General features: G+C 34.4%; 2 protein-coding genes across 12 annotated transcripts in view; one reads left to right on the top strand and one right to left on the bottom strand.

Moving 5' to 3' along the window:
• The window catches only part of XK (X-linked Kx blood group antigen, Kell and VPS13A binding protein), a 280,007-nt gene that overhangs the window by 76,107 nt on the left and 177,755 nt on the right, over positions 1-26,145 (top strand). The gene's annotated exons all lie outside the window — the stretch shown is intronic.
• Positions 1-26,145, bottom strand: part of CFAP47 (cilia and flagella associated protein 47) — a 348,805-nt gene that overhangs the window by 303,246 nt on the left and 19,414 nt on the right. For all 11 annotated transcript variants that reach the window (XM_053971830.1, XM_053971838.1, XM_053971829.1 and 8 more), the window contains exons 17-26: positions 25,329-25,451; positions 23,844-23,975; positions 22,387-22,464; positions 21,920-22,064; positions 20,283-20,377; positions 12,546-12,696; positions 9,534-9,634; positions 8,298-8,457; positions 3,394-3,583; positions 1,803-2,012 (exon numbers count right to left, since the gene is read on the bottom strand). In XM_053971830.1, the coding sequence (XP_053827805.1) occupies positions 1,803-2,012; positions 3,394-3,583; positions 8,298-8,457; positions 9,534-9,634; positions 12,546-12,696; positions 20,283-20,377; positions 21,920-22,064; positions 22,387-22,464; positions 23,844-23,975; positions 25,329-25,451 (1,385 nt within the window). The remainder of the gene's footprint in view (positions 1-1,802; positions 2,013-3,393; positions 3,584-8,297; positions 8,458-9,533; positions 9,635-12,545; positions 12,697-20,282; positions 20,378-21,919; positions 22,065-22,386; positions 22,465-23,843; positions 23,976-25,328; positions 25,452-26,145) is intronic.

The following is a 26,145-nucleotide window of genomic DNA, read 5'->3' as shown; positions in this document are numbered from 1 at the left end:
TATCCCAGAACACAGAATAGGAGTTGAAGTTCAAAAGTTTAGTTCAAATCATTTTAAAGTACATATTATCACTTTGGAAATGGAAATATAAAGAGAGAACACCTGACAAATTAATACATCTTCAGCAACTGATACTGTGAGATTTCACGGCCTATTAAACAGTCCAGGAACTTTTTCAAGACCAGTTAGCTTTTATAGGTGTTATAAAAGGCTATAGGTTTCATTGTTTTATTATTACAGATCAAGAAGACCCTGAAATCTTGTCTTTCTAAAATACTCAAATTAAAAAAGCAGTTTAAATTCATTAGATACACCGTCTGAAACAAATTATTCAAATGCTTAGATAATTAGTTGAATCAGTTTTGAAGTTTGAACATGTTGCACAGGGCTCCCACGGGGGCTGGCAGGAATGAGGGAAAGATATGCAGAGAACAAGAAATTCCAGCTACCCATTATTACAGAGTGCAATATCAAAGCACATAATACTAGCAGTGTTATCCAGACTTGGATTTATCATGGAATTATCATGGAGTTTATTAGAAGAAGAAGGAAGCAATCAGCATTACAGAACTGGGTGCATACTCAGACTTTTCTAAGTGAAGGAAAGAATTATTTCTGGTTACAATAAAATAATTTCATCTGAAAGCCAATATGAATAATATTCCCACACTGACCAAAGACACACACATAATTCTTTTATTTCTCCTCAGGTTTTATATCACCTGCTCCTAAAGCCCACCCACAACTCAACTGCCTGTTAGAAAATCCCATATACATTAGCAAACTGCTGTTAGAACTTCTGTCCTTTAACAAATCCTTTAGTTCTACATTTTAAAACCGAGCAACAATTCTGAGATTATTTGAAATTCTGGAGCACAAATTTTTTCACCCTCATGAACAGGAATGGCTGTTAAGGTTACTTAGATGACTTTTATTTGCTATCTTTTTTTTAAAAAATACATTCAGTTTGCATTTAAATTGAGGGTCATATTCTTTATCTCCTTTTAATAGCAAATATAGAACAAATTTTATTACACAGGAGGAATTTTTATTTCTCTATAACAAGGTTTGAGAAGCTGCTAGTGCATCATATAAAAAGTTATTAAAACTAAATATTGTGCCTGCTCAGAAGCTACATTTCAGACTTGATCATAAGCTTAAAATATCCTTTTCTTGTAATTACAGAAAACTTTAACACAGATTTATGAATCACACCCCACACAACTATTAAATACTAGAATTAATTAAAATTAATAACAAATAGATTACTGGCTGACAATCTATACAGAAAAATATGAACTATTAACCCAGAGAGCAGCAATAACTTAAAGATCCATAATCCTTGCATCAAAATAATATAAAATTTAGTTTTATATTTAGAAAAAGCCTATTCAAAGCTGCAGGGTGGAATTATTTATTCCTCAAAATAGTTGCTTTAGTGAAAATATTAAATACAGGAATGACTTTAATAGCAACAGCGCCCATCTTTCTTCCCCTTGCATTCACCCCCTCATCCCCTCCCTGGCAGATCTGAACAAGAGATAAGTTACCAGTAGATACAAATGAGATCTTGAAACAAGAACTTAAGACGGACACTTAGATGAATTTTACCTTAGAAATCAAAGCTGACTTTTTTAGTTCTGAATATTAATTCAATTGGAAAAAAGAAATTAATAGCTATCTTCCATTTTCTTCAGAGGATTCTTGTGCTCCTTTACCCAACCCTTATGAGTTCTGTGTCTTATATCCAACTTGGTCAGTCTGGAACCTTCCCCCAGGTGAATATGAATTGCACACATTACCTGTTGTCTTCTTGATCGATGAAGAGCATTTCCCCTAAAAATGATATTGGCTTAGATGATCTGAAGCTGACATGGCAGGTCAGTTCATTATTTGTGCCATCTGATGAAAGAACAATATTTTGTCCCTCTGGGAACTGCACAGAAAAAGGGCAAGTCCTGGTACCATCTGCAAGTTCAAGCTCAGGAAGTCTAACTCTAATTCGTGATTGCCTGTGTCAAACATAAATAGTAGGTGTTTGTGGTCACAGGATTGCAGTAATAAAGTTAATTCATAGATTCTCACATTCATAAAACTCATTCACAGTTGAATACAGAATAACAACTTTAGTTCTCAAGTGCAAATCAAATGAGACTAATTTTAAAAATAAAATTCTTCCATCATTTAGATGCTAGTTTGTTTTCTTTGTATGTATCTGAACATTTCATGCTGACTCACAATATCTGAACATCCAAACAAAATTTCTACTAACTGTGCTACAAAAGGCATAAAGAGTTTTCTGAAACTTAAAACTTGCATTAGTGTTCATTAAGCTGCACTAGTGCACAAATAAGTTAAAGCAAGTTATAAAATAGAAATATTAAGGGTAAATTTGTGAAGATGCTGAAGATACTTCAGTATGTAGTTATGTAGTTACAGGTTTCAGCTCTGAAATAAGAACAGCAGTCACTCCAGGCCCATGTGGAATCCCTTCAGTTCCAACCACCGAGCTACTGACAACAGACAAATCACTTGATAAATCAGCACAACTCAGACAAGACAAGACAAGACGTGACAATAAAAATTTGAAGGCAATTTAATTAACTTACAACAAAAGAGAATTTTTGCTGTAATTCTAGTATCTAAATGATACCTACATAAGCATAGCAAAAAAATATTACTGCTCTTTACTAATTACAAACAGAAAAGCTAAATCTTAAGAACTTGAATAGTTGCAATGCTAACTTATACTATATTATATAAAGATTACAAAAGGTCTCTCTTTTACATTCAAGTACCAGGATGAAGTGAGTGATCCACAGATAAATGAAAATATATAGATTTCTTATTGAAACAAGTGGCAGGATTGAAACATTTCTGATGCCCTTTTCAATAAAACCTCACATGGAAAGAAGGAAAAAAAAAAACCACCAAAAACTATAACCTCACCAACTGTTCAATTAGCTAAACCTCAAACCAGTGGAGTAGAAAAAATAAAATAACAGAAAGATTTTATGCTATCACAATGTGAAAAAATAGAAATAAGACTTAAAACCTTAGTATCTGGCAAAAAGCAACAAAAATTCTGGTAGAGTATCTGATTTTACTTTTTTTGCTATCCACAGTAATTTTATATTTCTGATATAAATTAATAGAGTGAAGATATCAGAAATCAGACACTTCATGAAGCAGGTACATTTGAGGAAAAAACATGGGCTTGTTGAATATTCAACAATATTAATTAGATTAATTTTCTCTTAAATATACAGATTCTTCTGCTGAGCATAAAATTAATACTAACATTCACAAACAAATATTAATTGACTTTTTCAGAAGTGAATGAAACAACAACAATTCAGGATTTCTGTAATAAATATACTTTGAGATTTTTACCTTATAAAATCCCGTGGAATGATAGTGATGACTCCTTCAGTTTCCACACCCAGAGGAACTGGCATCAACATTAAAAAGGGGGGATGAAAATCTATTTCTGGTGACCTCAGCGTGCCAGATAATGTTAGAATGGATCGTGATGTATCATTTAGATACATGGGTATTTCAGATGTGTATGTCCCAGGATAAGCTGTTGAAAAGATTAAAAATGTATATATATTACCATAAATGCAGGAATGTAAAAGAGTTATAGTAAGAGGTTTGGGGTTGGAATTTTGTTTATTAATAATTTTTTTTTTAATTTAGTACTGTTTTGTTTCTCAAAATGTAGTTTAACATAACATAATTATTGTATGAGAAGAGTATTTATTAAGGAAGCTCAGAATACTTGCCTTTAGCAAACCAGAAATTCACATTTTTGTAACTTGTCAGAATTTTTTCTAACTTCAATAAATGAGTTTATTTCATTAATATTCCATTATACATAATATCAATACAACAGCAGAATTATAAGAATTGTAGTCATACTTTGAATTACGCTAATTGACACAGTGAATGCTTATTTCATAAAAACAGTAACTATTGGAAGCATCTGACTGCCAAGACAAGGAAAAGTTGGTACCTTTTAAGAGTGCAATTATACCACTTCAAAGATGGCCCCAAAACCTACAGAGTGGCCAAGCAGCCTCACACAAGCCAGCAGGAGGTTCTACCCTCCACTCAGAGCATCTCCCGTTTCACAGAATCATTTAGCTTGGAGAAAATCTTACGGATCAAGTCCAACTGCAACCTTAATATTGCCACATCCACCAAAAAAAAAAAGGGAAGGGATGACCAAATATCCTTCTCCAGGTGCTCTCTACAGCACAACTGGGAATGACAGCGGCAGGGATAAAGATTTCCTTGTGTTCTGCCCCTTCTCAGGCACCTCATTTCTTGCTGGAAGGCAGTTCTCTCTAGGATGGAAAAACACTTTTTTTTCACTGATACAGGGAACAAAGTACTTCCTTCTACAGCTGTTAAACTATGAAAATGACATTCCAAACCATGCAGTGTCATTTACCCAACCCTCAGTCATACATTCTCACCTGCTGAAGAGCTAACAAAATGAGCAATTTTCAGGGCAAGCTAATGAACAGCTCCTGGATTTAGAAATAAATCTGCAATAATGTGTTATAAAACAACCCAAAAAGTTTAGTCTTTGAATCTTTGAGAAAAAACACCTTTTCCTTTGATTTCCCTCAATTAGATCAGTAGTATGGAAACATTCTTACCTAATACTTAAGATAGCAAAAAAAATTATATTTTATGTGTCTGCATGAACATATACATGTCACAGAACAAAATACACTACAGGGTCTTCTGAGATTATATCAGATCATTACTTCCACAGCCGGAGAAAGAGCTGTCACTGTTTAACAAAAAGAAGAAAATCTAGTGTCTTCAAAATACTTTGTCTTTTTCCCTTCCTGTAAGAGCTAATTTCCTAATGGAGGTGATAGTAGAAGAGCTTCATGGACACTGTTATGTCACCAGAATATGACCTGTGGATCCTTTCATTTCAAACCAGCAAAAATGAAAATGGCAAACTGAAAACCAGCTCTAAGGGGAATCTGCTGCCCTGTTTGCAACATCTGACTAATTCTGTGTTAAATGTAAATCAGCTTGTAAATCAGAGACAATACTGCTGAGAAGGCTAAAAAGATTCTGCCTGTAGGTTTTGACACAACAGGAACACATCTTCCTCTGGCACTTTGTCCTTTCATGAAGGAAAGCATCAGAAAAAAGTCATGGAGATGGATGAAGAGACAGAGGATCTCTTAAAACCTTGCAAGAAATGATGTTCTATACAAGTTCCTCCCCTGTAACAAAACCATATTTCTGGTGTCCTCTTTTCATCCATAAGTATGACAAGGTGAAGTGAAAGGGCATAACCAATAAATATCATAGGGATGGAGCACAATGAAGGAAGAAAGTACAGGAGCATATGTCAGTACTAAAGAATGTGCAATTTTCACTAACGCACATTTTTAAATATTTGCATTAACCATAGTTTCAAAGTTAGATAATAGTAGTGTTAAGCTTTTCTCACACAAACTTTCCATTTACACTTTCCATGCCAGAGAATCCCTGGCTCACCCAAAGAGCAGAACAGACAGTGTCTATCCTGCCTCACTGATCATTCTGTGTGTGGATCCACACATTTACTAACACCAAAATTCAGCATAGTATGTAAACCAAGAAATTATTCCTCATGTCAGAAACACCAGGATAATGCAATACCATGATCATTTTAAACAGACACAAAGACAAAAAAACATGAATTCTGTCATTTATTAAAATTAGTTCATTAGTCTGGAATGTCTAGGAACAGTGATTTCAGTATATTTCATGTTCAATAAATTGCTTAGAAATTAATGAGAATTATGTCCTGAACTGATAGCTGAAGCCAAGAATTTATCCTACTCCTCACACCTTTCATGACCACTGTCAAAGCTGGGCTGCTGTTACCATTCTGATATACCACCATTAATTTCTAGTTCAGCAGATGTGAACATTTTACTTATAACATTTACTTATAAGGATATTTGATGGTATTTAAAATTTTATCAATCAAAATCTGCCAAGGACTAACAAAATCTGTGGAATTATATGGAAAATATTTTCTCTTCTCCAGGAATATTAACTCTATAATATATTTTCAGAGTTTATGAGAAGAAAGTAAAAACACCCTCTGTTCTTCTCACCCTCTTAAGTTTCTGTTATATAGTTATGCATTTCCTACATTTGTCTGCCAAAAGCACATTTGTAGTTTAGTTGCCTTGGACCTTATGACAATTCAGGTGTTATTGCATCTATATCCTTTCAACATTAATAGGTACCATTGAGCAATTTGCAGCCAGTGAAATACAGACTTTGAAGCAGAAAAGCCACAAACAGCTAGAACTTACATGTATCCTAAAAAAAAAAAATGAAAAAGAAAGAAAAGAAAAACTCAGAAGTAAACTAATAGTTTCTTTACAGAATTTTTTAAAGGTCACAGCTATTTAATATCTTGCTGTTGCAGAAAAAAAATAAAAAACAAAAAAACACACAATCAAAGTATCAAAGTTGTCATTTGTGCCCATTACACAATCAACACATCTTCCAGCACCTCTGAACTCCCAGTAAGGGAACCCAAGAGCACAAATTCCTTGCAATTTCCTTTGCTGCAGATAAGTTTTTTCATATCAAAATTAGATATAGTGAAAAAAAATTTAGATTGTTATGCATTATACTATAAAACAGCAGAAGAGGATCATATGAGTCTTCAATTCTTCAAAATCTCTATTTTTAGAGTACTATTTTAACAGTTAGCATGATTTTACCATCAACATAAGCTCTTCCATTTAATTAAACATTGTAGTTTATTACAGCATTTTGTACTCTATCATAACTGCTGCAGCATATTTAATTAAATTACCCTAATGCACACTCAAAGTTCATTTTACAGTTTGTTCACCCCCCCCCCCAAACTACAGCCTTACAGCACAAGCCTATGAAAGTGATTAGCACCCCATGTCCATTAACTAGGTCTCCTGTGTGGGTTTTGATGTATCTAATGCTCTCTTACAAGAGAGTAATGATATGCACTGAAGGTACAGCATAAATAATGCGAAAATACTTAGAACATTGAATAAAGGGTAATTGATCATTACAGTTATTTATGATTTTCTGTAAACAAAAGATATGGGAACACAGCAAAAATACAGATAACTTCAAATTACAGTAATTTATCAGTCATATTTATGTATATATACACATCTGCATTTACACATACAATTTATCCAGTAATTCGAAATACTGGCTTTTATTTTTATGCTGTTCTCTGCTTCACAGTCTGCAACAAACAACCTCAAGTAACATGTGCAATTAAATACTGCTCTTGCATATTCATAACATTTACAGAACAATACTGAATGCAGTCCTCTCAATTTATCATCAGAGCCATGGCAAGAGTCTTATATCTCTATTTTTCTTCATTTATATTAAATTGTTTCCAGTGCTTAATTGTGGTTAGAGATTTCAGTGCTATGATGAAGAACAACAGCAACATCTTTCTTTAGGACAGGGATGCACACTTGCTGACTCAGCATCAGATCCAACTGACACAACTTTTCTTAACCTTGACAATGCTGTAGCCCCAAAAGTACTGCACTGAAACTGCCAACAGGATGGGGTTCTGTGTGCATCAGTTGCATTTGCTGGTGGGATTTATCAGCTCAAGTACAGTGTTACATCCTATGAATCTATGAATCTTCTATATCACTGTCTATTCTATACACCTGGCTGGGAAAAAAGTAGAATCTTAATTTTCCTGATCTTCTATTCCTTTTCTAGAGTTATGTGGTTGATTATAATCTTCCTTTATTTTTTCAAGTTTTGTTAGAAATCTGTTTTACATATTTTTTCTTAGGGACTGGTTGTCTGACCAGTCTACTCCAAAAAATACCACAGACAAGTGATTTTATATCTTACTGAAGCAGGAAATTTCTATTCTTACCTAAATTATGGCTATTTAAAGTTTAAAAGCATTCCAAGTACCTTGGAAAGCTTTACTACCTAAGTCAGTCAACCCAAATGCACCTGAAGTAGCAGCATTGAAAATTATACACCTATCCCAGTCCTTGATGCTTTATGTCTGAAAAACCTGATGCTTTCTATGTGCAAAGCAGACTTTTCAAACAATGCAATTTCAAAAACAGTGATTCCATATTTTTTGTTAGGTCTGCCAGAAAAAAAAAAAAAAAAAAAAAAAACTTTGGTTGATCAAAATAAGTACAAGTATTGATTCCTCACAAAACCTCATTTAAACAACCCTATGCAAATGGCCAATCTACAGAAGAATTCATAAAATTACTTACGAGGCCAGAAGGACACAGAAATACTGACTTCTTCTTTTTCATGAAGACATCCACTCTTCAGACTAAATCTGAAAATACCATCTTCTATATTTTTGTCTGCTTCATCAAAATTCAATTTCCATGTTACAGACTTTTCTGAGAAACACTTCAGGACAAGGTTCTATAAATATTTTCAGAAAAGGAGTGATGTTGAAAGAGGGAAAGCAGCAAACACTGTGATACTTTTCACATTGCTTTGTCCTAAGCATTCTTTGTGCAAACACACCAGAGGGAAAGCAAGAACTCAGTTTATTATATCTGTGGGGTGCAAAGGTGAGTATGCCTACCTGCAAAGACTAGATGCTTTCCAGTCATTCACCACATTCACAAAGAGAATACTTTCTTTCCAGAATGGAAAAAACTCATTTAAGTGAGGTAAATAGATCAAAGCATCACAGTGGGAGTGCTTAGACAAACAGAACGAGAACTTATTCCTGATAAAAATGAAGCACAGTAAGCACTAAACACATGGCTCACATGGTTTAGACTTACAGGTGGAGATGTCGAAAATGGAAGAAGTTCAGAATAGATTTTCAAAACCCATTCTTTCAATTCAGTAAGATGACAATGGGAACAAGAAAATAAAATTAAATTCCTTTATCTCAGAGTTACTCTCTCAGCTTTTGAAACATACCTAGCTAGGAAAATGCCTTGACTTCACATTATCATTGTTTCTCGAATGCACTTGAAAAAGCATTTCAAGTGTTTTCATCATTGCCAAAAATATTTTTTTGTAATTTCTAACCAAAGCCCTCAGGAATTAGAAACAATAAATTATGTTATGGTATGTTTTGCATTCATACAAATTACCTGTGTTGCAAATATTAAATTATTATACTATTAAGCTGTAAGTCATGACAAGGAATTTTTTGGGAGAGTGTCAGTTGGCACAGTCAGTACCATACAAAGGCACTGGGATAGCAGTTTCACTGTTTGGCCCATCATGGCACAAATCAGTTGCATCCTGGCACCATCACTGTCTCATTTACTGGTATAGGCAGATGCAGAAAAACTTCAGAATTATAGTACACATATCTACTTCTTACACAATTCATGGTCAATTTCTCATAGTGCCCTTATTTTCATATTGTCAGAGTTAGTACAAACTCAATTTTAAATTTTGGAAAAAAATTATAGTGATTAAAAGACAAACATAAAATCAAAAGCTGAACAAAATGACAATGACAATATCATTACCTGAGAATTCATGCTCCCATCAGCAGTACTGGAATGCATGTTACTCGAATGTAGTTCAAATTTCAATTCCATTGAGGAGAACTCCAAGAATGGTTGAAGTACTATTGAAAAAAAAACAATTTAAAATGTTTATACAGCATCATTTGACAAATATTTTCTCAAAGTACCTTCATAAAATCATTGTTTCTGTACATGTTTAGGGAAAATGTTTCTCCCCTTTTTGATGCTCCCATACTATATACACGATCACTGTAATTTAACTTGGTCTTATTATGACTCTTTAGTCACATTAGAATTATTTAAATTTTATATCTACCAGAGTTATAGTACCTGTCTTTCATATCACAAGAGCCACATGATCTCTTCTGATGAGAAGATGAATGCACTTACATTTCTGATAGTAACCATGAGACAAGACTTGGAGTATTTTATATAAAATATAAAATATATTTTTATATAAAAGAGTATTTCTCCTAATTTCATACAGCTTTAACAAAAAATCACCACAACATATGAATTTTTAAAGTGGGAGTTTAGAAAAACAGAGGGATGTGTTTCCACAGCCTCATCTTACTTCTTGGAAACCGCACTGGAAATGAACCTAGCAAGCACAAAGAATCCTTTTACTAAAATCTGCACATCTGCTCCATTTCCAGTGTTGATCAATTCTCTTCTCCCCCTAAAAAAACCCAAAGAATTTCCTAATCACATATATCACATAATGTAAACAACAATATTATCTGTATTTCTCTAAATCATAGGCACATAAACACTATAAAGTAATATTATTTCAAAGTAGGAACAGAATTTACTGGAAGTCTTCCACCAACACACAACTACATCACACACAAAGTCTTCAGCTCTCTCACAAACTGCCTGTACCAGGAGAACACAGCACAACTTAAACTGTCAGGTAAAGGAAATTATCTACCCAACCAAAAAAACTCTGACTTGGAGTATTAAAATATATATCAGCTCCCACGAGGCCATTACTTTGATAGTACAAACTTCTCCTTTGTATCAGGCTTAGATTAGACTTGTGTCTTCTGTTGAATTTTCTGTCCCAGTCTGTTTGAGATTTTTCTCTTTCAGTTCTATCTTACACATACATAAACACTTTAGAAGGGAAAATTCCTGCAAGTATTTAAGAGACCTGCTGTCCTTCCCAAGTGCTGAAACAGTTTACACTCTCTTTAAAAAAAAAATCAAAGAATAGATTCCTGATGGATTGAAAACATATGGACTACACTGAAGTTAAAAGACGGGGCTCACTACCCCAAGATCAGAGTGATTATTTTCTCAGGGTGGACAACCCTGAGTATAAACAGCAAATATAAGATATTGATTTAAGTACCAACCACACTGCACCAGCAGTCTGAATCCCAGTCAACCACAACAGCTATCCCAGGAAAACAGAAATTGCAAAACCAGAAAACTAATGTACCATAAAGCATCCAGCAGTGAGAATTAGGCATATTTGCCAAATCAAAACTTAGAACTTGCAAGATACTTCTTACTCAATTTAGTTTTTAACGTGATAATCTGAAATTATTTAATAACAGATATCATTTTAAAGTTGTCAGAATGCAATCAAATCACCAAGTTCTTCTTTTAACAGTAAAAATAATCTGGCTATTTGCCTACACCCATATGATTATCTGAAATACTGAGTTCCCAATAAACTTATTTAGACTTCTCTGCCTCCTCCCAGACCAGTAAGATTCTCAGTAAGTATTTAATTTCAATACTCAAATTTTAATAAAAGTCACACTTCATTTTTTCAAATATTTCTTAGACTTTAAAGTATTATATATTCACTTTTCTATTATGTTACTTGGCTGATACATGTACTTTGAAGAAATTCTACATAGCAGAAATATAAATTTGTGATAAAATTTGGATAAGATTGTCAATTATCCATGAAATTTAGTGATTGCATCTATTTCACAAAGAAAGGGGAAAGGAAATAAATATTTTCTCTTCACATCACTTAAATCACTTCTACACTATACATTTGTGACTTGGATTCATATTTTCACTTAGTGATGTGTTTCCTAACAATCTCAGATACATATGTACATTCATCTTTATTCTATATGTTCTCCAATAACACTTATTTTAGAAAAATTTAATATGAATTTACTTTCATGACAAGATCTAAAGAAGGTCGCTCAGATTTCTTTGATATTTTAAAAGATCTCAAAAGACTTAAGAGAAAAACAAAGGGAAAAAATCAAATATAGACAAATCCTAATAAACTGGAGATGCTTTTACCCCACTTTACATATTTAATTGGCCAAGCCTTCTTAAGTGCTCCCAAGAGGTTTAAACATTTCACAAACATCATTCTATGAAGACACTCTGTACTTCACTCCCATCTCAAATAAAAAGTGGTTATAAATTTAAAACTGAGATTAGAAAAGCCAGTGTATTCAAATATTCACAATTTATAGATCTACATGACAGTAAGAATAAGACAGGAGACTAAAGAGAACCACAAATTATTTCTAAGAAAAGCAGACAAGAATTATATAAGATATCAATTTCTTTGCTGCAGGTAAATGGCCTGTAACTTTGGCTATTAACAACCTCTGACAAGCCAGATAGCATGAGGGCCATTCAGAGGGATTTTAAAGGAGTTTTAAATACAGCTAGAGATCCTAGTTTTGACAGAATTCTACAAAAGAGTATGACTGACATTCTGCTTTTCTACACTTTTCAGAGGAACTGCTGTAATTACTGGGATTTACATGATATAGTCTAGAAATACTAATAAATGGACAGACACAAAAAAGAGTTTTGGTAAGCTATTTTTATACCAAAAAATATTTTCTCCACATCATGATTAGGTATAGAAAGCTCAGCTTCAAGCATATTTAAAAACACGAATCAAAAGTTTCCAAGAAATGTACAAATCATACAAATTCCAATTAAGCAGCCACTCTCTGCAAAGCAAAAGTATCACTCCAAATATATGTATCCAGCAGGTGTTTAAAGGCCTGGCTCACCCACCTGTAGCTCTGACTTTACAGATGGGCAGAGCTGGGATCACTGGGGGTGGCAGAGGCACGGGGCCACTGCACTTCAGAGGCGCGTCAGGAACTGGAGGTGGGGAACAGGCCCAAGGAACAGCAATTGGGAGAATGAAGTCATATATTGCCATCTAAAGGGAAAGAAAATATTGTGGTCATTTTCCAAAAAAAAACACAGGTACCTCCTGAACCATCCGAGTCTTTTGCTGTTTTGGCAGAATTATTGCAATTTTGGACCTGCCTGATATTAACAGGATGTTCATTTACTGGAACTCAGAATCAGTTCTCTAAGTAAATACAACCCAGGTATTTTCCCCCATTAAGGAAAAGCTCTATGACCAAAGTATCAGGGTTATCAACAGAGCTACAGACAAGGCTTCTGGTAAATCTGTGTCATGTTCCACTCCTGCCACCCTCATGAGTGAAAAACAATTGGAGCCATGGCCCAAATGCAGAAGCTCATGTGAGCAAAGAGGAGGGAAAACAAAGCTACATCAGCGATGGAAGCCTTTCTCAAAGGCTGAAGAGCAAAGGTCAACCATTACAGTATACCCAGCATAAAGAAAATGGGCTCTGAGATCAAAGGTGAAACATGAGCTTAAATTGAGAAACCTTGGGGAAAAGAATAAGTCTTAAAGCTTTTGTCATGAAATGCCACTGAATTCTAGGAGTCTAAATTCCAGTTATTTTGATCCTCATTTTATCTGTGCTATCACATTCCCAAGTGGGGTTTTGAACTTAAGAAATGGTGTGTTTTGTACAGAATCTTCTTTTTTGACAGACTGTGCATCAGAAAGGCCAAATTTATTTCAAAAAGCACTTTCAAAGAGATATTTCTTGCCTGTTGCTCTGTCTTTCCAAGGACCAACACACTAAGGTAGTGTGCTCTCCAGACAAAAGGTAAGAATAACCTTAATAAAGGTAATGGAAAAAAACCCCAAAACTTCTGCACTAAAACCAATGTTAGAGTCCTTCAAATCCTGTTTTCACCTTGAAGGCCACTGAAATCTTAGAAAGGAATTAAACCTATAAAATCTTCATACTGCTTAGAAAAAGCAGTAAAACCAGCAATATAAAGATGTTATGAATCGTTTAAAAGCTTTCAAAACCTGCAGAAAACAGTGCATCATTCTTCACTTTCAGATCTGTGGTAGCAAGCAGAATATATAAATGACAAGAAAGAAAACCAAAAGTGCCCTAAGCCAGGGCATGAGGCACAAATCCATCTGTAACACTTACTGAGACGCAAGCACACATCACTGGGAGTGTGTGGAGTTCCAGCAGGGTCTGTGACACACAATTACAGACTTCTGGAGAGTGAGGTGTGTGCTGAGCCTTGTGGAATGGTTTGTCTTTTTGTGCTCAGCTCACAGGGAAATTGTGGAATGAGGGCAAGCTTTTGCAGCAAGATTACCACAGTCCCTTGTTTTATATTGATACTTCAAATCTGATTAGATTTTATAACATATAACTGGCTTTTCAAAACTGACATTTAATATTTTTAGTAACTGAAGCTCAAGATATGTAAAAAAAATTGAGTAAAAATTTCCTGCTTTGAATTATATACTCCTCTATTTTTAGTACCTCAAGTCACCCACATAAAACACTTCATCAAGTTACATCTTTAAAATATGTTCTTGTAACAAAACTGATTTTGTTTAAATTTGGTGAGATTAAAATGTTAATCTACTATAGAGTTCATGACACCACTGGCTGTGCAAAGGAGTGCAGTTTTGCACTGCAATTTTTACTCATCAATGCTAGTATGTTTAGGCCAGACAGCAAAAAATGGAATCCCTTTTCCCCTCTACCAAAGCAGTAAATCAAAACCTGTTTTTCATTCCAACTAAGAGGAAAATTTTGTTTTTTCTTACTATACAACAAAGGGGTTATTTTCTAAGAACTGGCAAGCATAAGCAAAAATGTGAAAGACTCAATTCACTACATGAAGATCATGATGTTCACTGAAAACCTACTTTTGCTATGAAGTACAATGGTACAAATTCAAGGCCAACATAACTCATAGAAATGTATTTATATAATTGAGAACAAATCATAGATCTTTTATTTTATTCATACATTAACTGCACATTATGTAAACTACATTACAAATGAAAAATCTTTTAAAAATTCTATGTAAGTAGAAATGAGATTATAATACATACACATATTACTGAAACAGAATTAAAAATTCATTTCAGTTATTAGGACTTCACTTTGCAAGTAGAATCATTATGTTTCTTTCTAGAAGTATTTTAAAAACTCTTTATGATTAATTTTTCATTTTTCAAACTCCATAATAGAAAATTCCCTCTTTTGCAAGATTACATACTTTAAAGAGTAATTAGAACATTTAAAAAAAAAAAAATCCTTAGACTATTACTGGACTTATCCTTGCTTTTTAGATAATTTATGACTACTTTATAGTTACTTATCTATTGAGATATTTTCCTGAAGCTGCATTTAACTTCACACACTAGAGAACATGGAAGGGCAGGAAGGAAGCAGCCTAGAGAGAGTTCTTTCACAAACACTCCTGTTTGTTAATATCATTATAAGAAACATTTTTCCTCTCCTGATGTACACTGATTATGCATGTTGTTTGGAAAGGAGGAATTATCTACAAAGTCAGAGTCTTAGAATCAAAATACTTCAAAGGAAGCTTTAAAAGGACAGTTGAGACAAAGGAGCTTTTTGTTGCGTGTTCACATGGAAAACCTCCAAAGGATGCCAGAAGAAGGATGCTGGTCAGGTTGCCACCAGAAGTTAACTCTTCAAATACAAATAACATTCTTGGAAACTTTTATTCAGATGGTATCTTAAAATACTGTCAATTTTTTTTTCACTAGAATTAATAAACAAGTAGAAGCTGTTGGTCATAAAGAATCTGTGAGATAAGAAATCTGCTACCAAAACACATTTCAATTTATGAGATAGGTTTGATATGAACCTATCTCATAGAGTTTGGTAGCTCTGAGCTCAACACCAGGGATCAAACATGGGTGAATGGCTTCCTGCCTTGGCCCTAAATACCTGGTATAAGACAAGAAACAAAAGGGGGAGAAAACCACCCCATGAAACATTACAAGTAAAATAGTATTTTACATAAAATTCATGGACCAAAAATAAACTGAAGCACAGCCATCAGGTGGCAATCTGAGAGTAGAAAAAAAAAAAAGTATTGTTATTTTCAAAAAACACTTGCAAATCAGTTACTTCATCTCTGTCTTTACTAAGTATTCCAAGGCAATAGTATATCTTAGAAAGTATAAAATCTATTTCTCTAATTATTATTCTAATAGAGCATGTATTCTCAAGGTTGAATAAAATTTTTGCTAATTCAGAAATCATATGTAACATCTCTCTAAAATTACAGTGTTTTCTTTCACAGTAAAACTTCCCAGGGAACTGCATATAAATCAATAAGCTAATTTATTACTTAGAATTGCATTAAAACATCTGCAAAAGATAATAATACTCTTGTATTTATCATATAATACCATGCAGATTGTTCAAGTATCCTGAAGCATTTGTAAAAAGGTTGACCTTAAATTTTCTTTATTTATACCTCTAATATACAAGTTCAGCAGGGATACAAGTAGACAAAATGCATTGTACATTAGAAAAGAATCACTTCGATTCAAATTTAAACCTAACCTCAAAGGCAAGGGTTTATGTCCTGCAAGTGAATCCAATATATACTCACAGCCTTCCCACAAATTTAAATGAGGTTTTCCTTAAGATATACTGAAATCTTTAATTCCCCTTGTTTTACATCACAGAAAAGCAGCTTCCACAATGAATAATGGAACTGCTGTTCAAAGTCATCATTCAAAGCACTGCAATAAAATTAAATCTTTCCTTTGTATATGGTCAGAGATGATGCAACAACAATACCCTGTAATTTCACAGCTGCAGATTTTCCATAGAATTCACTTCTTATACAACAAATCTGTTCTTTCATTTAAAAAGACAAAAACCCCACCAAAACACCTGCCACCTCCCTACCACAAGCCTAAGCAATAAGCTCTGACAGGTGTGACTTGTTCTATTTATCTCAATCAAAGGCACTGGAAGGCTTCATTATTACCCAGATGTGTATTCTGTCCTTTTTCCAAGATGCTGGAATTTGTTATTTTCCAATGGGTTTAAAAAAAAAAACCATCTCATTTTGAATCACTACACTCCTGCACTTTGCTTTGCATGCTTTCCCCAGCAGACCCTGCAGGAACTCTGTGAGCAGGGGATCATTCTTCCTGGAGAAACACAGACAGATAGATATAGATACAGATATAGATTATAAAGATATAGATGAGATCAATACTGCTTTCATTGACAGCTCTGACTTCCACAGCCACCAAATACTAAGGTTAAACTCTCTGCAGTGAGGTGCAGAGCCCTGTCACCTCTAACACCTTCAAAGACACTGGAATAACAGCAAGACACAGCCACACTGTCTGAGCAACATCTCAGCCTTATCTATAATGCATGGACTCGATTTTCTCACTCAGAATACTGAAGGAACTGCCTGAACATTTTTTAAGGTTTATTTTTTAAGCATGCCAAGACACTTCATCTCTAAGGGCATCTTCTGATGTCCTATGTATTAATACATATATTTTAGTGAGAATTTTAGCAGCTCTTCAAAGTTCCTGTATATGTACTACATTTGTTGATCTGAAGGGGGTTTTTAGCAGAATTCAAGACTGCATTCAAGCCTAAATTACTTGCAACCTTACATTAATAATTCAGGTAGCTTTAATAAATTTTTTAACTACATTAAAATAATTTCATGCTTTTTTATGTTTTTAGCAGTGCTCCTGAATTATTTTTTACTTTTCCTTAGGCCTAGTATCCACTTTGTTAAAGAAAACATCACTATAGAGGGGATTTGTTGGTTTATAGGGTAGTGTTGTCAGTAATGACTACAACAGCAGGAAGTTCTAGTAAAACCAGAAAGCAGACAGAAAGGAATGTGACCTGATGGGATACAGAAGGTTTGTAGCAGCTGGGAGGTAAGCTGGGGAAGAGCAGTTATCAAAAAAACAGAGATGAGATCAGAAACAGCTGTTGAAGTGCACAGAGGCAGGAAACAGCACTTGCAACTGTGAAACCTGAATAGGGAAGCTCAACATAGAGAAATTAGAGATTTGGAGTTTTTTTCAAAACTGGAAAATCAGGAAAGAAATCTGGTGATAAAATGGGGACTTCTAGAAGAAGCAGAATAATAAAGAGCTCAGATCCAAAGGAAAATGGTGTAAGAATCAGTAACTACTGAGAGTTCCTGATTGCAGTAAGAGATGCTGGTACCTCAACCACTTTCTCAAGAGAACTGTTTTTAATTAGTATTGTACATTGCAGGAGCTAAATGAAAGAAAAGCTACAGCATCCAGGGGGCTACATATACTTCAGATGCTGCCTGTAGTCATGCCACACTGGGTAACTTCATTTAACATTAGTCAGTGTTCAGGGGCCAGCTGTGACAGTGCTGCAGCAGCTCAGAAGTGCTCACCTGTGAGTACCAGTGGGCTGGAAGCTGTCAGGGTCCTTGGGCATGTCTTGCCCAGCACTGAGCTGCTCCTGACAGGCAGGAACACGCTGGAAGTAAAAGGGCAGCACTGGCTGCACCCAGCAGCAAGGGCAAAGAGAGACAGAAGGACTCTGAGCACACAAGGAGAAGGGAAACTGAAGTAAAAACATGTAATGAAAGCAACACATTAGTTGGCTATGACGGGCCCCAAGAAATTTTCCTTTTTGAAGTATTTATTTCCTTATTTCTGAAGGAAGTTATTTCTGTTTGCCAAAAATTATGCTTAAGACTTGAAAAACACTTAGAGTTTGAAAAATGAAAAATAAAATCTGTACTCAATAAGGTGCAATGTTCTACAGCCATTTTTTATTTGTTTTGCTTTTTAGGGGTTGTTTGGGTGGTTTTTTTTTTTTGCAAGAACAGTCAGAAAACTGATCCCGTCAAACATAAAAATAGTTTTTCCAAATTTATACCACAATTAAAGCAGACTTCCAACTGGCATAACCTTATCTTCACTTAAGCCAATGTAAACCAGTACCCAATGACAGCAGGACATTGCTCATCAATAGTGAACAGCAATCCTGAACATCATGTTCAAGAGACAAGCTAAAAATTAAACATAGAGAGCAAGCTATTATTTCAGCATTCTTCAGAGATATTGTTAGTCACTTCAATTTACAGCAGTGTCAGTAGCAACATTTCTACTTTTATTCTATCCTGCAGCTTGACAAGGAAAGGAAATAGTAATAGAGCTCAAATGTCAAAATGGGAAATAGAGTTCTCTTTTCCATTGCTTTCTTTTGGACTTTCTTTCCAAGTGGAATTCTCCCACTTCTTTCTTTAAACATGGCATCCCACGTGGGAAAAGTGTGCAGCTGAAGTATTATCAGCCCTGATTAGAATAACTATTTTATTTGCTTTATTAATATTATTCCTATTGGTATGGTATCTGCTCTTAATTCTTGTTCACCTTGTGGTCTCCAATGCCATACACACAGATTATTCCAAAAGCATTATCTACTCCTATGTAGAGGATGTATGTATTCCCATTACAGACCCTTCTTATAGGAAAATGCCAGCATTTTCCTTTGCTGAGTTTGTCCAGTTTGATTAGAGGTCACTCATGATATTCTGTAGGTACCATTTTGCAAACAATTAGATACTTTCCTGAAACTTAAAAACATATGACAACTATTCATTTTCCCTTAATTCAAGGCCTGCCATATTACAGAAGGAATCTTTCATAAATCTATTGACTCATATTCTGTCAGGAAAAATTATTTCAGGGTAGTGTATGGGCTATAAGCTCAATCCAATAGCTTCCATATGTACACAGAAGAAAATCACAATGTTATCAGACACAGCCTGTAATATACAAATATTATTTGAATGATGCTTTGAACAAAGGAATTCCATTTTATACTGCTGGGAAGGCAGGAGTGGGAGGTGGGTGGTAGTGGAAAAAAATACTCCTGACCCTTTCAAGATGCATAATATCTGTTATTCATTTTTAAGGTAGAAGTGCAGATAATGCAACGGATTTATATGCTGTGGAAGTGATCCCCAGCTGCTTGTTCTGAAGCTGGTTTATGATATCATACACTTAGTTTTTGCAGTTCATTGTTCTCCAAATATGTGGAAAATCCAAACCTTCAATTTCCAAAGCATTTTTCTATGGGGTTGGATTTAAAATTCACTTCAGTAGTCTCTATTGACAGTTATTGCCAATAAAATGCTAATTTTCAGATGTAAAAGCAGCTTAAAGTCTCATATCTTCAATTTTTTTCCACTCAAATAGCTCAACCAGACAGCAACTTTTCCAATCTTTATTATACATAAAACTCATGTACATTTGCAGTTTCTTGGTCATCTGGGAATTCAGGCAAGAAAAGCTGCAAAAAGAAGGTGGCTGCTGGTTTGTTGAATGGTTTCGTGAATGTGTGGTATGACGTTTCAGTATGAGTTTACATCTTTTTTAATCCACTGAGAAAGTATTTTCTTTGTGTATGCAAACACTTAAGGTTATAAAAAGATTGTTTAAGAACTTTTTTTCTTAAGAATTGCATTACTAATTATAAAACTATTGCACAGACTAAAATTTTCATCAAAAGTCTCTATTCTCCCACCACAGAAATATCACAGAGCATGATTTTAATTAAATTAATCACCACTGTTCCAAAAACCTACCTCTTTTGGTGTGAAGGTCAAGAAGCATTTCAAAGATGCCCCTTCCTCTAAGTACACTGAATAGAGATAAGGCTTTGAACGACAATGGTCAATCACTGCCAAACAAAATTCAGAATCAAATCACAGATGTTTCTGCATGAAATATCAACTTTATAATAGCTGCAGTATTTCAAAGTGATTTCCAGTATCAAGTATCTACATATTTGCATGGTAAGAATTTCTCACAAAGTTACAATGGAATATAGTATCCCTCATAGGGATCCTGAAGGTAATTTTGGGCAGTATTAATCACCAGCAATTTTCATGGGACTTATTCATTTGGGAGAAGACAATATTTCAGACAAAAAAAAACCCAAAACAATATTGTCCTTTACCTTTGAATAAAAGTGCTATGCTAAAACAGTTAATTACATAATAAACTAATACCACAGGGATAAAAATAGTTGGCTGAAACTGGTTTGTGGGGTTTTTTTCTAATTACTTTTAGGCATAATCTATATTTCCAATAAGGCTTGCTTCATTTTTCAGACCTCCATGTTCAATTTTAAGGCACTGGCAGAAGCAGAGGTTTCCAGCAAAGATAATATTCCTCCAAGATCACTATCCATCATGAAACACCAGGAGTTTTCATCCAGTATTCACAATATGAGTACTGAATCTGACTGGATGTCACATGAGTGGTTTCAAGCACAAACTCTGATCCAGAGATCATGTGCAATGAGTCTGATCCTCTGCTGGCTGCTTGCCTGTTGTAAAGAGCCTTACAGCTCTTTTGGAAGTTAAGACTGACTAGGAGCCCTCACCTTCCCTTCCCTTTTAAGTGCACAATATCTCTAATTTTGGATGACCATTTTTTTGCATCATCCATATATGCATCATTCAACACAAAGATAAAACTAAATTTTATAATACTGTCTTGCAAAAGAAAGAGTCTTAATTTCCTGAGTTTGCAGCTTTGCTTATAAGGCCTCTTATCCCTGCAAAATTCTCTTGTGAATAATGATGGTGGAAACATCCAAGAAGATGCCATGAGTGAAGTAGGAAAGCCATGAGCAACAATGTGCAGGATAAGAATCTGCACTAGTTCTCCCAAGTAAAAAAGAATTCAATTCTGCAGCTGCCCCAATACCTTCCTGAGCTGAGCATTCATGCATAACAGAGGCCCTGTCATTAACCTGCAGACACTCTGTCCCTCTGGGAAGAAGAAAAAACCCTTATACTGGTGATGAAATAATCAAAGGGTAAATATTGTCAAAAAAGTGGGTACAATTCCATGAATAGGAAAGTAATACAGTTGTTTGGCTTTCTTTGTTTGAGTTTTTTAATATTTTAACTGGTGAGAGGGTATTAAAATTTTTTATTATACCTTACCAGCTTTGGGGAGGAAAAACTGGGGAAAAAATCTACAGGCAACCTGACATTTTGCAAATATTTATTTTTTGTCAAATGTCATCTTATAGGCAAACCAAAATGTCTCCTCTTATTTTATATTAAGCAACAGTTTTAAAATAAATGCTTTAGGTCTTTAGGTTTTTTTATATCAGAAACTTTGGCTACCAGTAATGGTCTGACAGATTTTCTCTCAGCATTATTCATTCTTTATTTAATGAAAATTCTGCTATAGCAAAAGCAAATACCTGACTTGTTTTCAGCATCCAATTTAAAATCGCTATACTTATTAAAATCAAACTGCAGTCTGGTACAAGATTGTCCTCTGTTCTGCAGCAAAAATGGAATTGATCTTTTAGTGCCAAAATGAACACCTTGATATTCAAGTATTTCCTGTAAGTTTAAAGAAGAAAAATGGGTCAAAGCACTGTGAAGTCAAATTTATAATTGAACATAATGTGGGAAAATATAATTGTGCAATATTCTTAATTTATAACACAATAATAGTGTTAGTTAATCAATAGTCTCACATAACCCTGATCTTATGTACATTTGAGTTTTAGTATCTCTTCCTAAGTTCATCTCTTTCATTATTTTCTTGGGATGTTAGTTTAGGAAGAAATGAAAAATATTAAGAAGAGAGGAGCCACTGACATCTAGATAAAGCAAAATACTTAACCAATCTTACCAATTGCTACAATTTCTTCACACTTACCACATCAATGCCTATTTCAGGGATCTCTGAAAATCCACTGACCCTAAGTGTGAGTTCTGCTGCATTCCTCACTGCTACCTAAGTGAAAGGACAGCACTGGGACTGTGAAAAATGTCATTTTAACATAAATATCTCACCAAATCCGCCATAATTACATGAAAAAAACTTTAACACAAAAAATCCAACCCAACCCTATCCCACAGATCAGAACTGAGAGAGACAGTATAAACTGCACTGAAAATATGAAAATAACTCTGCCCTTATAATGCATTTTTGCTGCAGAAATATGAAAAGATAAAGTAAATGCCTTCAGTTTCTAGAACATATATATATACAGATTCCTGTGACATGTGGCTTCAAATCATGCCTTTGTGGCATACCACATCTGGGACAGATATAGCTAGATAGATACAGTTGTTAATTAAAAATCCAGAAAAACAAAACCAAACCAAAAAAAAAAAACAAAACCAAACCAAACCAAACAAAACAAAACAACAACAAAAAAACAAAAAAAAAAAAAAAAAAAAACAAAAAAAAAAAAAAAAAACAAAAAAAAAAAAAAAAAAAAAAACCAAATCTGTAAAAAAGACCAGTGACCAGTCTTCCCCAGTTCTGCAGACAAAAATAATGTGACAGGAAGTTCTGTCACTAGAATGAGTATTTTTTTCCAACAGGAAAAATCTGTGTTCAGCAGCTGTGAGGATTGGAATGTGTATCACAACACATATTGCTTGACAGAGGTGCTGGTACAAGGTAGACACTATTGTTCTGGGGAATATTAAATTTGTTGTAAAAATGGAAAAAATAAATTAATACTAGATTTAACAAGCATAATATATGCAGCCCCAGAAGATGGTGAATCCAAGATCAGTCAGAAATGGTACCAAAATTCAGGCCCTTGATAATATCTTTCTTTCCCAATCTCACTTATCTCAGGAAGCAGGCATGCAGAAAACAAAATATCCTACATATTTATTGCATACCTAGTATCACAGTAAATCTACTAGTAGAGCCATCTCTGAGAAAACCACAAAAAGAAGTCAAGAAATTAAAAACATTAGAGTATTCCAATCCTGCCTGTCTATAGATTACAGAAACTGCAGGTATGTCTACATTCTCTTGTAAAGAACAATCACCCATTACTTCCAACAGCTTGTCAGTGGTATAATATGAATCAGCTCAAACTGAGAGGCTGCTTTGATACTTCTGAGCAGGACTGAGACAAAAAAAAAATAAACAAAAAAACCAAACAAAACAAAACAAACAAACAAACAAAAAAAAAAAAAAAAAAAAAAAAAACACTAGAATAGGTTACAGCAGTAATGATCTGCTGCAAGAAAAGCTTATTCTTAAAAAGCATTAGGGACATTGGAAATAAAATCCAAAAGATGAATGAATGTACACACATAAACACACAGGATAACACTCAAGCCAAAGTTCTTCCCATTTTGAAATACCTCCACTTTTTTATCAAAACTCATGTGTGCCTTTGGAGTGAAAGAGATTTTGAAATTAATATGGCCTCCCACAGGTATCACTCCTTCAGTGGGTGTGATTTTCATTCCAGGCACTGGGTTGGAGTCAAAAACCTTCACAAACACAAACAAGAAACATATTGAAAAAGGTGTTTGCATTCATTTGTTTTGTTGTTGTTGTTTTATTTATACCAATGTATCTATCATAAAGTTTCATATTTTTACAATGAGAACCTTCATAGCACATAATGCTAACTTGGATGTAGAAGTTTGGGGGAAAATGCAAGTAAATAAAATAAAATAACAGATTTTTAAACATAACTGTCATTTTCTACTATGATACAATTCTTGCCATCAATTGGAAACTTGGAGTTCTGAGTTCTGAGTTGTTTTCACTAAGTTATTAAAATTAAGACTTGCTACCTAGCAAGTCTTCAAGATATATTACAAAACATTTTTTCAGTGACAAATAAATTCATCACTTCTTTTTTGACATTCACAGTAAGATGGGACACAGAACCCCAGTTCTGTATAGCTTAGTAATAATATTAGAAGTAAATAATCTGTTTACCCATGGTTAGCAAAGACAAAAAGGAATCTGTTCTCTTCTAATGCACTCCTAAAGGATAGTTTTTTAAAGGATAGCTACACAAGTGATAGTGACCAAGACCAACCAGCTAGGTCTTGGCTTAAGAATAATTCTGGAGGCTAAAAAGTCTGGGTATGTTTGTTTGTCTTACTGGCTATGCTGATTTTATTCTTTCAGGCCCAGCCTCCAACACTATGGTGCTACTTGTTATTCAATGCTCAGTTGATAAAAGAGAAATCTGGTACAAATCAAAATAAATTAATCATGTTTCTCAGTACTGTAATAATGCAGTAACAAAAACTGAGGATTTTAATGAAAATTATCTTCCTTCACTAAATACAGCAATCCTCCTGTGATCAGCAAAACGAATAAGGTTAGGTTTCCCATTAATTTGTGTATTATGTCTCTACCCACTCTGGCATCCATCTCATCCCTTCCTCAATTCATTGCAGAGTCCCTCTTGTCCCTGGTTGTGCTGTGACTGCTCTGGGTCCCTGCATGCACTGCCTGGGCAGCAAGGCTATGATGACCAGCCAGTTTGCTCTGTCTCTCAACGCAGGAAAACATCCAACAAATGCTTTTCCATAGGGTACCCCAGTATGGGGTTCTACCCTCACCCCTGGCTCTCAGGAATCTGCCAGAATCATTTAGGCCATCACCACTTTGCTTTTGTCCCATCTACCCATCAGTGCAAATTTGAGAGAGGGACAGAATTCCTATTTACATCAATTTCGTTTCTCCAAAAAACATCACAAAAACCTTAATAAGTTCATATTTAATAACTAAAAACACAAAACCACAACATGATCAGGTAAAATTAACTCCCTTCTTCTCCCCAGCCCAAGGAATTAAGTGTGTTAGAAATACTTTTCTCTTACTTGGAGGTATGCATGGTTGTATCCTGTGTTTAGAAGAGTGGCTGTCTTACAGGTAGTGAAACCAATTGGACTGTGAGCAAAGGATATACTTTGAGCCACAAACTGAACTTGAGTAGTACCAATCTATTAAAAAAAAGAGACAGATAAAACAAGCAAACCATATAACAGATTTCTAAGTACAAATAAATAATTCACCCTAATTTTTTTTCCCATTATGATCTAATAGGGTTGTGCAAATACATAAATTGCAAGTATTCAAATAGAAAAACAGCTTAAGTGTGAGAAAAGATTTACTCAATGTACTGAACTTATCTAGATTCAAATTGAACAGACTCAACCCTACAGATATTTCCAGACTAATTTCAAGACCAATAAAAATATTTTAATTAAATTTAATTTAACAGCACAAACTCCATTAACTCTAAATGTGTGATCAGGACAAGATATTTCAAAGATATTAACAGTAGTAGAAATGCAAATATTCTAATTTACACACAACCTGGTTTACACATGGCAAACTTCCAAGACTTCAAAAGAAGAGGAAGAAAAGAAAAATAGCTACTGGGAAAAAAAAAAAAACAAAAACAAAACCAAAAACAGGCTCATCAAAAGAAAGGGAAAAGTTTTCTTGGTTCCCAGTAAAATTTCTAGAACATGTAGCCAGTAGAATATAGTAAAAAAAAAAAAGAAAAAAAAAAAGAAAAACTCTCTTCTTCATACTCCCTGGTATGCAATGTAAGATAACAAATAACTAACCAAAGCTGAATGTCTCTGTTTAGAAGACTACCCAGAACATTGCTTCTCAAATACCATGTTC

This window comes from Vidua macroura, chromosome 2, assembly GCF_024509145.1.
Source record: "Vidua macroura isolate BioBank_ID:100142 chromosome 2, ASM2450914v1, whole genome shotgun sequence".
In the NCBI taxonomy this organism is placed as follows: Eukaryota; Metazoa; Chordata; class Aves; order Passeriformes; family Viduidae; genus Vidua; species Vidua macroura.
The sequence above is the reverse complement of the archived record's forward strand: the minus strand, read 5'-3'. Positions and strand labels throughout refer to the sequence as shown.